We start from the raw sequence: 18,278 nt of genomic DNA on the forward strand, positions 1-18,278 counted from the left end.
TCTTGAGTCAAATAAATACATATAGAATGTCAGGTCGTTTAAAATATTTTTAATCCTGTCCGGTAGTTTATTAAACTGTACCATTATAAATTATAATACTATAAAAACAGTGCTAGGATCAAAGTCTCTCGTTGCGGTTTACACGCACACAGTATAGCGTTTTACACGGCGCCCGCCGCACACAATGATAAAAAACCTCGTCGTCGCCGTTGAAAATGTGCGGAGCCGACCGACACACGTCCTGCCTCTACAAGCTCTGCCGCGGCACTGAGCTGGCGCAGCGCGCGTCATCGGTAATATAGAGTAGTTTTCAAAAAATTGCCAAAAAATTATAGTAGAATTTCATAAACACTAATGTATACCAACAGTATAAGCAAACGTTGCAGATTGCTTGAGTATGAAAATGACTTCGATATTAAGTAGATTTTCGTAGGAATTGACACTTGTTTCGGAGAGAAAATCGAGGTCGTTTTACTTTGATTTTCTCTTTCTCAAAGGTATGTAGGAAAAATATAGTTTGATATGCCTAAAGTACAGGGTATTAGTAATACAAAATAGCCAGGTTTAGCAGAGTAAAATTCTCAACATTTCCAAATAAGAGCTCGCCATTCAGTGCTTCACGGGGTTTTTCGGAAACGACCATCAGAAAAAAAATCATTACTAATTTAATAAGTCCTTTTTCTAATATTTACAACGATATTTATAAAGATAAGAAGACGCTTTTACTGGAACAAGCACTCATTGTTTCTAATAATGAGCGCAAAGTCCTGAATTTCGTCGACTAGTATCATCAATTTTGCATTATTTCGACTTTTCTTGTAAGAGCGCTCTTAAGTTTACTTAAATGAAAAGTGTCAACGCTCGGACACAGCAACACACAACATAAAGTTTTTTACAGTACCTACATATTAAGTACAATCCAAAAATGACAATATTTTAAAACACCTACAATCAGAAATACAATAGAAAAGTAGCAAACAAAGATTGATTACACATGCTCAATCAAAACATTTTAGCGTCAAATAATGTTTAACCAAAGGTATCTTACAATTAAATATATCTATATCTAATTGGTTTGCCAGGTTGTTTAAAGCTCTACTCGCACGCGACAAGAAACTATTCCGTCTGTATTTGGACGATGAAAATTTAATGGAAATAGGAGGATAATACCTTTTACAACGAGTGGGAGTATTAAAAGAGAGATTGGAAAGTAGTTCAGGACTATCCACCAAACCAGTAGTGATACTAAGTAAATAACTTATGTCAGCTATTTCCCGCCGTTTTTGAAGTGGTACAAAGTGATGTATTTTACAAATAGATAGATAGTTAGAGGAGCTATAAGGAGATTTAATTTTGAAACACAGAAATTTAATGAATTTACGTTGAATACGTTCTATTCTTTCAGTATATGTAGAATAGCAGGGATTCCATATTTGAGATGCGTACTCCAGCTTGCTTCTGACTAATGAGCAATATAGCACTTTCAATGTTTTAGCTTGCTTAAAGTGAGTGGAATTACGCATTATGAAGCCTAATGACCTATATGCACTGCTTACTATACTATCAATATGCTTATCATAAAGCAATTTGGAGTCTTGGATGATTCCAAGATCCTTCATAAAGGGTATTTTGACAAGAAGTTGACCCTTAAGCCTGTAAGAAGTAACAATTGGGTTATATTTGCGCGAAAATTACATTGAGAAACATTTGGAAGGATTCAGGTCAAGCCCATTAGCCAGGCAGTACTCATCTAGACGTAACAAATCAGACTGTAAGAGACTTGAATCATGGTGATACTTTACTTTTATAAAAATTTTCATATCATCAGCAAAGCAGAGTAGGTTAGAGTAAGTGAAACAGTTCCCAATGTCATTAATAAAGATATTAAAAAGTAACGGACCCAGTAAAGATCCCTGGGGGACTCCACTTGGAACCGTTACCCACCCTGACATGTAATTGTTGACAACTACGGCCTGAGATCTATTATCAATATAGGATGTGAACCATCTCAGTAGATCTCCATTGATTCCTATATTTTCAAGTTTAGAAATTAATAAGCGGTGGTTAATTTTATCGAAGGCCTTACTGTAGTCTGTGTAGACAACGTCAACTTGAAAGCCGTCATCCATTGCCTTAGATACATATTCATTAAATAACACAAGATTTGAAACAGTAGACCTACGTTGTAAGAAACCGTGTTGATTTAAAATAATAAGTATGTTTTGTATGGAGAAAATTTCGAAATGATCTGACTTCGCATTTAGGTACATCAGGGGCTTAAAGTGATGCCATATATTTTTTTTTAAACATCCAAAGTGTCGAATGTTGTATGCAAATCCACTTTCCAAGTTTTTTTTGGGAAGCCACTTGGTATTTTACTGTTTTTGGCTACTTTATTTTACTAAACGCAGTTACTTGTCGTAGCTTTAATTAAAATTGTAATACACTTAATCTGTTTTAATATTCCCCTGTTTGGGGAATATTCCCGGGAACACCGGGAAATATCCCAGGAATTTCCCATATGGGAATATTCCTTGTTCCCGGGAAATTCCCACGGCACATCACTACTCCTGTGTCAATTTTCTAGCAGCAGATATAAAGTGAAAATTATAATTCATATCATAACCAAATTTATTTCACGAAGCCTGTAGCCGATTTCCTTTTAAATTAAATTAAATTAAAATTTCTTTATTAGCGACAACATATGATCCATACAGTTGTTAGTTATTGCTTATAATTTATGTTAGTAACAACAGTAACCTAATAAAATATTTAATAATTTATTTATAAACAAAAGTGACATTGTCCGCTGACACGCATTGCCCATAACAGAGGACAATCTAGTTTATTAGCTATCATGTTTAGAACGCTGTTAGTACTCCCGCGCACTCTGTCAAGCAGTGAGGCCGTTTTCTTGCGCCACACTGCATCGAAACCGTCTGTGCGCGCCTCGGCGAACATGGACGATGCGCTGCAGAAACGCGGCAGTCTCAACAGCATCCTAAATGCATTATTGTATTGAATGCGCAAGGCATTGTAAGCTCGTTGAGTATATCTAACCCACAGACTTGACGTGTACAATGATGTACAATAAGTGTATGTAAATGTATTTTGTGTCCACTTGACGAAAACTGCCTTGCTGATCAGGAACAATGCATGGACTTTCTATTTAATTTAGGTATGTACTACTTTATATTGCTTACGGATCATTCGATAATAAACGGTACCAAGGGCTCAAAAATGAAAATTGGTTTAAAAAGTCAACACTAACCTATTTCCATAGAAAACATACCAAACCTTCATGTCAAAAAAAAAACGAAAATGAACATTTTTTACAAGTTTAGTTTTCGATGTACTTGATCGCAACGTTTAAAAGATAGGCGTAAAGCTAATATTATACATCAATATTGGCAAGACTAATTAAAAATAAAGTAACTGTAAACTGTTACAAAGTTCCCACGGTTATCTGAGGTAAGATATCATAATTTTATAATTTGTCTTTAAAAAAATTTAAACGCATGAAAAACCTGAATAAATGATTTATTTAAATCTTACTTTTCTACTTAACTATATCAGCTGAAGCAAAGACCCAAAATCACAGCTGCATTGAAAAGGAATATGAGAAGGCAAAGCATAATTTTACCCTAAAAACATGATATGAATCAATTTCCTATCGAGTTTCTCAATATTTGAGACCAGAAAAAAACACTCGAAAATCTTTGCAGGTTTTCGATCCCATGCAAGAATCATAAATTTACACGATCCCTTGACACCTGAATACCTTGTAACTTTAAATATAAACTACAAACCTGCGCTGGCATCTCATTGGGCTTAAGACACTTAGGTAGATCTTCGAAGAGGGAGTCCCAAATGTTGGTGTTGTTCAGATCGTGGCACATGTACATGATTGACACCTTGCGGAGTGAATTCACTACGTTGAATGTCTCGTCCGCATCTGGCTCTTCACCCTGCAAAGAGGTTACTTGTTATTTTATCATACTTGCCGCAATACCAACTAGCGACTGAGATCATAATGCTATCTCCTTTACCCTTGTTCAGATTAACCAAGAGTGAAAGAGATGGCATTATGACCTGACTCGCCGCTTAAAAACTTAGTTTTGCAGCAAGTATAGGGAATAGCCTCGGCTCGCAACTTTATCCGCGAAGGAGGCGTTAAACTGAAACATGTCATACTAAACAATGTAACGAATGGCTCCAAGGACCCCTAAATGATTTAGACAGGAGGGAAGTGTCCACATAGCTTCATTATACTTTACGTGAGAGGCTTCGTTAAATGTTCTCAGGCAGATAATTAAGACGGGTGGCCTAGGGGATATGGCGTAAGCCGTCAATGCTGAAGACGCTGGTTTGTATCCAGATTTGGGCCCTTGTACGGAGGACTTTGACTTTGAGGACTTTGGCCTCGATCTGATTGTACGAATGTCTGAGGATTGTTACACAATTGCTAACAGTAACCAGCAGCGTAACTCACCCCTTGCTGTAACGAGCGATACTCGTCGATAGCCTCCTTGTATCTGTTGACGCACATGTCCGTGATGGTCGCTCTGGCGACAGCGCATTGCCTGGCCGCGGCGCCTTCGGCCTCGCAGAGGTACTCGAGGGTGCGGCCGGCGGTCTCTAGGACTTCGGCCTCGGTCTGAGCCCCGACGATGTCTTTAAGACGCGCGAGCAGCTCGCGGAGCGCCGTTTCCTGTTGACAAGATGAGAGTATTTAGAGCGATTATGGATTGGTTACGGTTGAGAGTATGAAGTGACTCGTCTCCTCTATCTCATCTCATGAGATGAGTATCATCTTCTCTCATCTTCATCTTCGTCAGCAGTTCCATTTCCAACGGTTCTTTTCGAGACATTTTGAAGAGTTCCACCATCAGATTGATTACAATGGATCCAATCGGAAAGGCATCAAAAACCGTCTTTAAAAGTCCAGGGAGTAAAAAACAAGGATCCTGACAAATCGAGTTCCTCTAACAACCTCTAGGTCTCACCTGTCTAGCCGTACAGTAGAGCGACCGCTCAAAGTGCATAGGGATAGCGACCAAGTTGGCCAGCTTCTCCGCGTCGGCGCCGAACTTGTCGAGCAGCGCGGGCAGCACGGCGATGAAGTGCTGCGTGAGGCGCGCGCGGTCGTCCGCCACGGCCTTGGCTTGTTCCTTGCTGGGCGCTGCGACGTGCTTGCGTGCCGCCCCGCGGCCGACTGGAGGCTCGCCTGTAGATAGATAACTAGTCAGCAATCGACGCAAACAATGCAGCTAACTTTACACTGATCACATTTTCTGCTATTGCTTTGGGTGGTTTCCACCTGTCCAATTTCTTTGTCCAATGTCAGTGCGTCTCACTCTCTCATTAAAGCAAAATGTGAGACGCAATACACATTGGACAAAAAGATTTGATAGGTTTTCACCTATTAAATACTAGAGGTGGTATTCCTACCACCCATAAATGAGTGTTTACGTTACGCCTGAGATAAACAGCGTGTGAATGTGTCATCAACCCATAACATATTTCTTAGAGCAACATAGACAACCTCATTGACCGAAATCTATGCGTGGGCACCAAAGAGTTCGAAAGGTGCAAAAAAAATGTTATTTCGCCACTAAACATTTATTACGTCCAAAAAATATGATTACACGATATAAAGTAGATATCTATTTGTTATTATTTAAATAAAATGCTAAATAATACTATATTTCAACAACAAAGTTTTTTAATTATTTGGCTGAATGGAACTATCATTGCCGTGTTGGCTGTCGTAACTAGAAAAAATGAAAAATTAAAAAGTAAAACCGGCGTTCGGTGATTTTCACTCAAAATTTACATGTATCTAAATAATTTATCTTAAACTGCAACCGTGTGAGAGGTTTTGTGTAAAATGAGTTATTGTGATAAATTTTTGTAATGTATTTATCATCCCTAATCGTAATATATGGTGCTGAATTAACAATATCATTCGGATTCAAGGGAAATTCGTAACTGTAAGTATGTAAACAATATCTACCACCCTACCACCAACTAAATGATGACGTCACAAATGGCATGCGAGGCGTTTTCGCGCGAAGTTTAAAGTAGCTATAATAAAATGCAATTATCTATGTTAAATCTTATGAGTATAACTGAAATATAGTGTTTTTCGGAACTAATACAAGTGTACCGACGATATTAAAAGGGTTTTCAAAATTTGTCATCAGGCCTATTACCTGTTATAGTTTCTAAATAGTGATAGCTAAATGGTTTCTAAATGCGTTCCAGCGTGTCTTTCCCTCGCCGCACCGCGCTAGCACGTATAAATAAATAAATAAATCGTCTCGGCTCGTGAATTTTACCCTCTGTCTATGAACTTGTATATAGCCAATGATTATTTTAGCTTTCTACATAGTGAATTCACTATTTTACAACACTCACCTGAAGCAGCCTGGCGTACACAGCAAACCATCAGTTCTATGAGTGAGGATTCTTGCCGGTTATCAAGTGCTTCTTCTCCGGGCCCGGGCTCCTCTAGCAGTAAGTCCGTCATGCATTCCCAGTCCTTCATCATTGGGTTAGACTCGATCAACGAGTCCACTAGGTATGCGCCGTGCTCGTGTAACTAAACAAAAATATTCACTTTTTAAATACTTGGGAATATAATGTTAAGATCATTCTGGTAGTCAAGTTTTTAAGAGACTTGTCTCAATTGGTTGGTGGTTGGTGGATGAGTGGTTATAATGATGAATGTGACGATGAAGTCATATTCAGGGTTATCGAAAGAAGATTTTACAAACCACAATGATTTCAAGTTTTTTATTTACAATTCTCATCAGCTAGCAGCGGCCGGTAACAGGCGGCCCGCGAGCCTCCCTGGCTATTTTGTATGTAATATTGACAAACGACAATGTCTGATAGTCATAAATATTAACGTGCGGCCCGCGGCAACTTCTTAAACTACTATGTGGCCCTTGGCTGCTAAAAGGCTGCCGACTGCTGAGCTAGCTAGAGGTATAATAGTTACACTTCATTTTTAAGTTAGTTACCTAATGTTACCGTACTGCACAGTGTCGCTCCACAAAAGACATAAAAGTTAACAGCATGCATCTTACGTCGGCTACTCACCTCCGACTCTATAAAGAACTGCACCAAATCCCTTATAAGCGGCGTATTAGGCAGGCGCTCCTTGCCGCGGCGCGAGCGCGGCGGCGTGGCGGGCGGCGGCTCGGCGCGGAACAGCCGCACGTTCAGGAACTCGCCCGCCGCCGCCGCCACCGCGCGGTTCGATGAGTACACCAGCTCGTACACGTTCTCGCAGTCTTTGTCGGTCAGCACGTCCGGGTGCATCCTGAGAATATACCTCCAAGTTTACCCCGTCATTTTTAAAATACACACGGATGATTAGTAGATTGAGATCTGGCGTATGCGCCATTTGCGGACCACTCGGCTGCTGCAACCGTTGTAATTAGAGATGCCACGAATATTCGGGAACTATTCGGTATTCGGCCGAATGTTGCCTACTATTCGGCCGAATCCTGAATATCTGTTGCACCTACCTAAAAAGAAAAACTTCACAAAAAAATTGCCAAAAACTAGGTATATTTAATATTTAAAATGTATTCTTGGTAAGTAGTTAAATAGGAAGGCACGTTTTTGAGCATTTGTTGATTACAAAATATATATCAAACTGCACAACGGGACTTAATCGCGTATTTAAGTTTTAAGATTTACCTCCGACGTTTCGAGGACGGCGTTGTCCCCGTGGTCTCGGAGAAGACTGGCTCAAGTTGACATCAACATCTTCTAGCCGCGCGAGTTTTTCGAACTACCCGCACTTGGTCTTGTTTATCAGTGCGCAAAACGTTCAAACTGATAAACAAGACCAAGTGCGGGTAGTTCGAAAAACTCGCGCGGCTAGAAGATGTTGATGTCAACTTGAGCCAGTCTTCTCCGAGACCACGGGGACAACGCCGTCCTCGAAACGTCGGAGGTAAATCTTAAAACTTAAATACGCGATTAAGTCCCGTTGTGCAGTTTGATAATGTTTAATAATCGTGAAAGTTTAAATCAGTGTTTTACAAAATATATATTTTTTTATCATGGGTCTGATTTGATTGACTCTAACTAAATTCATTAATTCTGTTCAACATAAAAATATATCCTAGCAAATGTTGTGCGAACAGTTTTCATAATAATTGCGACTCAAAGTGTTCGCATGTCACGCCGAATATTCGGTATTCGGCCGAGAGGGGCCGAATATTCGGTATTCGGCCAAATTCACTATTCGGGGCATCTCTAATTGTAATACACGCTATATTAGCAAGTCTAACGCAAACAGGCGCATTTACAGCGCGGATCGGACACGTTCTCCAGGTTTTAACGCACCTAGCCACCCAAAAAACCTACGAAATTGTCAAGAACTGCCATCTCCATGCTTTGGAAGTGTTTAGATGGCGATAGTTTCACTTGTCTATCTATCTATCTATGACAAAAGTTGTTTTGCAAAATCAGAAGCCTTCAGGAGGCTTGAGCCTTTTAAGTTCTTAAGGAAGATTGGCAGTCGTTTTTGTAACAAAAAAATCGTAACACAACAATCCGGGCTCATTTACGATGTGAACGGGAAAATGCTAAAATAAGGATGAAACAGATAGTAAAATATTTATCATATAAAATTTATAGAAAATAAAATCAAAAAACTAACTTGAGAATGGCTATAACAAGTCGCACGGCGTGCACGGCCACGTCTGTTTCTTTGTCTAGCGACATAGCGACGATGCGGTCTTTGAACTTGCTCGTGAAGAGCTCCAGCTTGCCCTTGAGTTCTTCACACTCGTACAGGGGCTGTAGCGCTTGGAGGCAGCGGAGACGGACTTCGCCCACCTACAATACAAAAAAAAAACAACAAAATAAACGACATAGACCTGGCTCCAATTTCACCACGGTGACAGGTGCGACAATTGTAAAACATCACTATTGCTGACGTCACAGGCATCCATGGGCTACGGTTACCGCTTACCATCGGGCGGACCGTATTCCTGTTTGCCACCATCATTGTTTTATTAAAAAAAACTTTATTATATCGGAAAAAAACAGATATTTCTCTTGCTAAGTTTATGACAATTGTCACAAGAAACACTACAATTGTCACGAAATTCCGACATATCACTCATTACCTGTCAAGAATTACCTACAATTCTTCTAATCTTGACAATTGTCAGAAACTTCGCAAAAGAAATATCTGTTTTTTTCCGATATAATAAAGTTTTTTTAAATAATACAATGATGGTGGCAAACAGGAATACGGCCCGCCCGATGGTAAGTGGTAACCGTAGCCCATGGATGCCTGTGACGTCAGCAACAGTGATTTTACAATTGTCGCCCCTGTCACCGTGGTGAAATTGGGGCCAGGGTTTCTTAAACTTTTTGCAGTCACGGACCATTTACACAATTTAAACAATTCCACGGACCCCCGTCAAAAAATATTTTCGGAAAATAATATACACCGTGTTTTTATTGAATTCCGTTAACTTCGAGGTATAGTTAAGTACGTTTATAAGAACTAAATGGCATAGTTAATTTTCAAAAAAAAAAATTGTTTTTGTTTTCTTTTTTGTTTTTTTTTTCGTTTAAAAAGTAATTAAATGTAGCATATAGCGTTGTTGTAACACGGGCATTACATTTAACTCAACCAAACAATTGAAATCTGTGACATATCAATGTCATTTCGTACATCAATCGACCGAGATTGTACTTAAGTTTAGTAGCAAATGTATGAACTCATTCTAAACACTAATCAATATGTAAGCCGGCCCTAAGGCAAGTGTACACGCTTGTAGAGGCCTTATAGGAAAAAAATAAATTATGGATTATCTCCGAAATGGACTTAATTAGAATATCGGTGTCTTCGAGAAAGTTACTTGATTTAAGCTCAGGAATGCACCCTTGAAATTAACGGAAATCAAAAAAAACACGGTGTACATATTTTTTTTAAATTTACTTTTATTATAATATTAAGTTTCGTTAACTTTACTACAAGATTTCCTTATAAGTACCTGTTTACAGTAGGTAACTGACCCACTGCGGACCCTTGATATACATGTTACGGAGCCCTGAGGGGTCCGTGGACCCCACTTTAAGAAACCCTGACATAGACCAATGTAATTCAGTTTTAGTTATAGGCAGTAATGGAACAAATGATGTATGCATTAACCATTCGTTTCCAAGCCACAATGCTAAAAACCTCCGTCTCAGGGGCAACTTTTCAAACATTTTGTATGAAATCGTGTGTGCGATGTCCGTGGGACTCTTAACGTAACTTTCCTGCCGATGCGATATAACGTCCGCGAGACTCGAAAGGAAATTTATGGAACATAATAAAAAAAAGGCGCCGAGTTTCATGTCTATTACCCGACGTTCTGTTGAATGCGTGGCCTCTCACTATAGTGCGATTGCAATACCTATACTACATAAATCCTGATGACTTTTTTTTTTCAAATTCAAATTCAAAATTTTATTTGCCTAAAAATGCACGTACATATTAGATGTTGTCATATACAATAGAATGTGGGTATCAGCGCATTTAGCCAGAAGGCATGCAAATCAGAAAATATAAGACATATTTACAAATATTTACAAAAACATATTTACAGATATACAAATAACTTAAAATTGAAATTAGAACATGTCAAACCAAAACTAAAACGAAAATACGGCTATGTCTATGATCATCTATGGTTAAGTTATTTGTGGTCAATTTAAAAGCTAGCAAGAAAAAGGTTAACGGAATACATCAAATGTCAAGAGAAATAATTTATTTTAAAAGGATGTAATTGTTAAATATGTCAAATAATTGAAATTATACAAGTCATTGCTTAATATTGAAAAATTCAGTCATTGAGTAAAAACAGTGCTCATTCAAAAACTTAACCAATAGATTCTTAAAAACTATCTCGTCATCTACCAACCTCAGTGATTTTGGCAAACCATTATAGATTTTCGGCGCCATTGCAAAAATACTCTTCTGGAAAAGAGCTGATTTGCCAGGAACTGGGTAAAGTTTATCACAATGTCGTGCACTTACAACATTTTTAAAAAGATGTAGATTTTTTTTGACGAACATTGTAGTCTCCAGAATATATAAATCGGGCACGGTTAGTAAGTGAAGTTGCTTAAAATATGGTTTGCAGCTGGCATTGTACCTCAACTTACAGATCGATCTTACGCACCGTTTTTGTGCTTTGAAAACATCATTGGCTTGGCTAGAGTTCCCCCAGAAGATAATTCCGTATCTTAAAGCAGAAGATATGTAGCCGTGATAAGCAGACATAACAGCAGTGCGATTTACGACTTTACTTAGCATATATAAGGTATACGAATATGTCATAAGTTTTTTACAGAGATTGTCAGTGTGAGTCGTCCAATTCATTTTGTCATCTATGTATAGTCCTAAGAATTTGGTAACATGTGTGCTAGCAATATAGGTATCATTAAAAGCTACAGCAGTGCTATCCTCAGTTTTTCTTTGGCTAAAACTCATTATTGTAGTTTTTTGTAAATTTATTTTTAAGTTATTTTTATTTAGCCATTGTACTATTGATTCTAGGCTGCTAGTTATTTGATTTTTGTGTGTAAGCACAACCGTACAGTCATCTGCATACAAAACTGTTGGATGTATGATAGCTCCTGGGAGGTCATTTATGTACACAAGAAAAAGTAGGGGACCTAAAATACTACCCTGTGGCACTCCATATGTAACTAATTTTTTATCAGAAAGAAAGTCTGATTCAGTTTTGGTTTGAGGTGATATTCTTGTTATATTTGTCTGTTGAGTACGACCAGAAAGGTAAGATTTAATCAGATTGTGTACATTGCCTCTTACACCGTATAAATATAGTTTGTCTAGTAGTATCTTGTGGTCAACATAATCAAACGCCTTGGTCATATCTATGAAAACAGCATAGACTGGGAGACTATCATCCATTCTAGTGTATATTTTATGTAAAAAGTCATATATGGCCATGTTTATTGATAAGTTTTTCCTGAATCCTTTTTGTTCATCACATAAAATATTATTAAATTCTAAGTATTTATATAGTCGGTCATATATTGCCTTTTCGAAAATTTTGGAAAATATTGTCAACAAAGCAATAGGTCGATAAGAATTCATGTCTAATTTGTCGCCTTTTTTGAAGAGTGGTTTAATGATAGTTACTTTTAAATTGTCAGGGAAAGTTCCTTCTTCTATACACCTATTGAGTATGAAACTTAATAATGGAGAGATTATGTAAGCTGTTGATTTAACTACACTAGTTGTGATGTTATCATAGCCTGTACTTGTTGTGTTTTTAAGGTTATTAATTATGTTAAAAAATTCATTTGCGTCTGTTGGTTGCATGAATATGGAATTATGTTTATTATAGGTTCGCGATAAAGTTGTTTTAACTGATTTATTAGGGTTATCTTTAACCTGATCTGCAAAAAACTCGTTAAATTTTTCAGTTATTATTTTTGCATCAAAAACCTTTTGGCCATCCGCTATAATGGCTGCAATATTTTCCTTTGGGAAGTAAGTCTTAGAGTTGTTTATAATTTTCCAGGTTGCTTTAGATTTGTTTTTGGCCGCTAAGATTTCGTAATTGTTTTGACACTTCTTAGTTTGTTGAATAATTTGTTTTAGCTTTTTAGAGTAAGTTTTGTATTTAGTTTTGTGTGTTTCATTTTTAGTTGACCTATATGTCCAAAGCATTTTCCTCTTATTTCTGCAGCATAGTTTTATTCCTCGTGAGATCCATTTCGGCTTTTTTGTTGTGTAAATTTTTACTTGTAATATAGGGAAACAAAGATCATAAAAAAGTTTATAAATTTCCAAGAAATGATTAAATGAATCGTTTGCGGTAGGCGCTAAATATATTTCGTCAAAATTAAGTTTGCTGAGATAATAAGCAAATTTAGTCATATTTTCCTGGCAATAATCTCGTTTTGATACGTACCAATATCTTAACTTGCAATGTTTTCTCACTGGACATTTTAACTTAACTTTGATGTCAGTAATGGACATACCTTGTCATGCAAAGTCCACCCAATGTACTTGAGATAGAGATCGTCAAGGAAATGCGCTGGGAATTTCTCCATCCAGATGCCTATCTCAGCCATCGTGATGGCTCTGATGTCCGGCAGCGTGTCTCTGCAATAATATTTTTGTTATATTATAACTTGGAATAAAATTAAAAGTACAGAAATCGTAGTTCATTCGGTTCTCTCAAAAATGCGTCATAAATCTTATGCCATGGCACTCTTTATAGACGTAACTTGTGCGTAAAAATTGCTTTATTTCTATACAAGGTGAGCTTCTAGTATTTTTTGACTATTTTTGTTAGAAACAGTTAACAGACATCCATTTGTAATATAGATAAAATTCTTTCAACTGAGCTTGTTCACTTACCTGTACTAACAATGGCATTGTTCTATTACAATCCTATTATCTGCTTTTGTTCTCGTAGGCACCAACCAATTTACTTACAAAATAAGTTAGAAGTACATTGCATGTATATTGAATTCTAAACCTTATTTCTTGTTGAATGGGGTTAAAATGGTCTAAAAATATATTATCATATTCAATCTTTTGGATAGTCATATGCACCTTAGTCACGACAGGTGTCGATGGTTGTTAAATGCAAAAAAAGTTGGGTTAGCCATTATTTAGTTAGTGTATTTTGTAGTCTATTGTTTAAAGAAATAGAGTCGTTAATCTATACTAACATTTCAAGGCGGTTATAATCTGCTTTTACTACGAGGGGATTATCCTAATTTGTGGTTTACCACTCAATGGTATTGTATTCTTGAGACTCTTTGAGTAAACTAGCTCAGATCGCTTGATTCACACTATACCCATTACGCGTTTATGAAAAGGCAGTTTATTTCCGGCTGCACCCTCTTTCACCGCAACATGATGCTACGACAGAAAGGATGAATGAAACTTTTGTGAAAATAACAAAATAGTATGTTACCTGTATCGATGCACGAACACGGACTTGAACATGTAGGACAGCATGTTTTTGATCTCCTCCATGTTTTCTTCTAACTCCTGTCGCTTTGCCACAAGCACCTAAAAAACAACAATAAATAATAATTTTGCAGTTTATGTACCTACAGCGGCTACAGCCAAGAGACAAAAGTCACTTTTCTAGGTACTACTGGATAAAGGTCTCCCATTCATCCTGTCGTGTCTTCATAACTGTACTAAAAATTTTGAGGGTTTTGGGAAACTGCTGATCTGTTTCGCTCATTTCAGTATTTAAATGAAAGAAACAACAATCAAAAGAAGATAAAAAGCGACACTAACCTCAAGCCTCTCGCTCGCACGCTTATCTCGCGCCTTGAGCCGCTCCGCCTCGTACTGGCGTAAGCAGTTGTCGCAGTTCACAGATGTTAGTAAAGCCACGTCCACAAGTGCCGTCATTAGCTTCATCACTGTAACAATATTCATGATTAAGGTTCTTTTTACTTTATAACACTCTCTTAATTAGACCAACCTGAAAAATCTAGCTTGTGACTCGCATTCGACGAAAGCCGATAGGAAAAGCCGAGCCGAACGATGACTTTTTGGCTCTTATTGTGCAGACAAGGATTTTTCCTATCGGATTTTGTCGATTTTGCGTCGACATGTGGGGGAACCCTAAAGGCAACATTGATACTTTTCTGTATGCAGAAAACCTTTGGAACCAGTTAGGTATATGTAGAAAACTTTACAAGCAGTCAGATTATGCTATGACAAGAGAAAGTCCTCCTTTTCCTAATGCAAAACTTAAAAGCCTGACCTTACATATTTAAGTATTTTTCAAAGTACAGATTACACAAGCTCGTTTATTTGTTTAGGAAAAAAATCATCAAACTAACCTGCAAGTGTAGCAGTGTGTCTGAACGCTCTGACTTGTGAATCAGACAAGCCAGTGAGCAAGGAGATGATGTTATCCATGAGATACTGGTCATAGATGATGGAGTATTGGCACATCTTCACCAGTGTCTGGATGAACTCGCAGAAATTTGCCCGGAACTTCTTCCAAGTCTGTCCTGACATAATTAGGGGATATTCTCCACTTTCCTGGACAAAAATTGTTGAATTAGTAAATAACAAACCTGTAGTTACATAACATATTATTAGCTTAAGGTTTAATACTTTGTATACAGAACTAGGAACTTTTTGTATTTTTAGTCCTATATAACCATATGCAGGTATGTTGTAGACTAGCAGTCAACAACAGGCGGCCTGCAAAGCTCTCACTTGCGGCCCGCAAGCCCCCCTGGCTATTTTGTATGTAATATTGTCCAACGACAATGACTGGTAAAGTCATGCATATTAACAAAGTGCGGCCCGCATCGTTAATTACTAATGTGGCCCTTGGCTGCTAAAAGGTTGCCGACCGCTGTTGTAGACTGTACAAAAACATTAAATTAATCCATTTTCTTCTCTTCACTTCTGCCGTTCTCTCAAGACTGAGGACAGTAAGCCACAGGGGTTACTCTCTGTATCGAGTTAAAAGCTCTCTTACTGGTGTCACACCGCTTGGTAGCTATTAGTACCATTTGAGCATAATCCTATAAATGTTAATAATATAATTACCTCGTCAAACTCCTGGGTCATCTTCTTGATGATGAGAGTATGGTCCATCTGAGCCATGTCGGGAGTCACCTTCCCCCGACAGCCGGAAGAGTTGATAAAGAACTGCATAAGCTGCACCAGTGCATGCTCACGGTTGCTCTTGTACTGCTCAATCCACATGTCCACCACTTGCTGCAAAAGCGAAAAATAATATGAACATCTCAACCCAAACTTAGTACCAAAGGTATTGTTGTATATGTTACTGTAAAAGCCTGAAGTACGGCAAAACCTAGGATTTACCGGTAAAACCTAGGTTTTACTGATGCCGCTCAGTAAAAGCCCGAAATGTTAAATCTTACTAGTTTACTTCGGGCTTTTACCAACACTGATATGGTAAATCCTAGGTCTTACCACGGCGACTGGTAAAGTTTGAATCATGCACTGATTCTCAACCCCTCCTGCTCAAACCCCCGTACACCGCACCACATGCGCCGTTAAGTGGGTTAGGTTAGGTTTGAACTGTGATCCTCTCAGAACCAAACAAAAGTGGGTTAGGTTAGGTTAGAACTGCGACCCTTACAGAAACGAAATGCTACTAGAAAAGTGGGTGGTTTTTACCTCCTTTTCTACGTAGTGCACCATCTACCATAATCTTTCATCGGGCCCCATAGAAGTCGGTTTTTTTTTCTTAAAAATTATCATCTAATAATCTCAAGAATCAGTGCATGATTCAAACTTTACCGGTCGCCGTGGTAAGACCTAGGATTTACCATATCGGTGTTGGTAGAAGCCCGAAGTAAACTAGTAAGATTTAACATTTCGGGCTTTTACCGATCGGCATCGGTAAAAACTAGGATTTACCGGTAAAACCTAGGTTTTGCCGTACTTCGGGCTTTTACAGTAACATATATACTTACAAATATACAGACAATGGAAGTACTTGTAAGTGTATGTATTTTATTTATTAAGAAACAATCAACATGGTTGACAGCTGGAGTAAAACAAACCGCTTGTACCTAAATGAATCTAAGTGCAAAGTAATAAGTTTTAGCCGGTCTGTAGATTATATCCTCCAGACATATACTCTTACTAACATTCCCCTTGACCGAGTAACAGAAATAAAGGATCTAGGGTTAACACTCGACACTAAGCTAAACATGCACTCACACATTATAAATATTTGCAAAAGTGCCTACAAAATTTACGTTTTTACGGATACTACCCATACTTATTTCCGTCATCCTTTGTATTGGGAATGGTAGGGTTAGAGTCTCTCGAGCTAAGGCGTAAGCAAACGCTTGCCTTACACTATTGTCTGCTTTTAAGAAATCGTATTGACAACCCATCCGTTCTGGAGCGTATGCGTATTTTTACCCCAGACAACTACATAGCTGCAGTAGGGCGTAGCGCACGTAGAGCCAGAAACCTTTTTGCATATCCAAATGTTCGCACCTATCACGGTTCAAACGCACCCACGTACCGAGCAATAGAATTACTAAATAACTTCATAGCTACAGTCCAAAACGCAGACATATTCGCAGACAAGTGGCCGTCCCTACAACGTAGTATCAGGATTTTTTTAAACTCTACCTATGTTATTTAATATCAGATTCTTTTTTTTATCTCTATGTAACTTAGTAATACATAATATGTATGTTCAATTATAAAGATAAGTGTGTAATACAATAAGTGTACCTACTAATTTTATGATACTGACTGATACTGACAACATATATGTACCTAATTAACAGTATAAGTGCCTTGGCTTGAGCTGTAAACTTATACATAGTGTTTGAATAAAGAATAAAGAATAAAGAGCAAACAGGAAACCTGGAGTTATCTTTGTCAGATTCTGAAAACTAGAGTATTTTTTGGACAAGGCATAATAAGAAACAATAACTTACATTGATAGCAGTCTTATTGAAGCGAAGTATATTGTAAAGGCTGTTCTCATCATCTCCAGGAAGTAACATTGGTGGAGGTGAATAAGATGGCGGCGGCGGCGCGCCCCGCCCTCGGCCACGACCACGGCCCCCGCGCCCGCGCCGGGGCCGCAGCGGCGGCGGCGGCGGCGACTCCGCTAGCCGCCCTACGTAGCCTCCATCTCCACCGCGCCCACGGCTTCTTGTGACACGCTTAGTAGGAGCTGGGGAGGGTGACCGCATATCATCTTCCTCATGATGAGAATCTTCTTCCTCCCGCGGCGGCTCAACGGCAGTCGAGTTCGCCACCGTCCCGACGTTGAACCCTGAGTAGTTGACATTGGGCGTCTCCGGTTCATGTACAGACTGCCCCCCGTAGTCAGTCATGGGAGTAGCCGGGGTCATGGGATTCACGTACTCCGGTGGAGGATCATCCATCCGGATACGTTTCCCGCCACGGCGATGCATGGTGATGTTGTGCGTTACGCCTAACCAAAATTCTTATTACTTGTGGAAATCACTACATGTTACTCAGCAAACCCGAACACTGCTCACTTTATAAAGCGGTATTGACCGTATTGAAAATTTTATTGATTTTTGGAAAGAAACAGCAAACGCAGACGCTTTCACACAAGACAGCCATAACAAAAAAACAAACTTGATTATCATAGACAAAAAGTCATAAACATTCCAGATATTTTTTTAAACGGCAACTTTGCCCTATTGTCTACTATGGCTGAGCTCCTAAAAGTACCTACAGACGGCCGTACCGGATC

At 38.5% G+C, this 18,278-nt stretch overlaps 1 protein-coding gene across 1 annotated transcript in view; it reads right to left on the reverse strand.

Annotated features, from left to right (window-relative positions):
- LOC134795385 (cohesin subunit SA-1) overlaps nt 1-18,165 on the reverse strand; it is a 42,102-nt gene extending 23,937 nt beyond the window's left edge. Inside the window, exons 1-12 of the mRNA XM_063767219.1 lie at nt 17,485-18,165; nt 15,602-15,772; nt 14,878-15,082; nt 14,324-14,451; nt 13,989-14,086; nt 13,042-13,165; nt 8,684-8,862; nt 7,108-7,330; nt 6,421-6,604; nt 5,007-5,227; nt 4,493-4,711; nt 3,810-3,968 (exon numbers count right to left, since the gene is read on the reverse strand). Coding sequence (XP_063623289.1) covers nt 3,810-3,968; nt 4,493-4,711; nt 5,007-5,227; nt 6,421-6,604; nt 7,108-7,330; nt 8,684-8,862; nt 13,042-13,165; nt 13,989-14,086; nt 14,324-14,451; nt 14,878-15,082; nt 15,602-15,772; nt 17,485-17,970 — 2,397 coding nt within the window. The 5' untranslated portion in view covers nt 17,971-18,165. The remainder of the gene's footprint in view (nt 1-3,809; nt 3,969-4,492; nt 4,712-5,006; nt 5,228-6,420; nt 6,605-7,107; nt 7,331-8,683; nt 8,863-13,041; nt 13,166-13,988; nt 14,087-14,323; nt 14,452-14,877; nt 15,083-15,601; nt 15,773-17,484) is intronic.
- Between the last annotated feature and the right edge of the window lie 113 nt (nt 18,166-18,278).

This window comes from Cydia splendana, chromosome 12, assembly GCF_910591565.1.
Source record: "Cydia splendana chromosome 12, ilCydSple1.2, whole genome shotgun sequence".
Lineage (NCBI taxonomy): Eukaryota > Metazoa > Arthropoda > Insecta > Lepidoptera > Tortricidae > Cydia > Cydia splendana.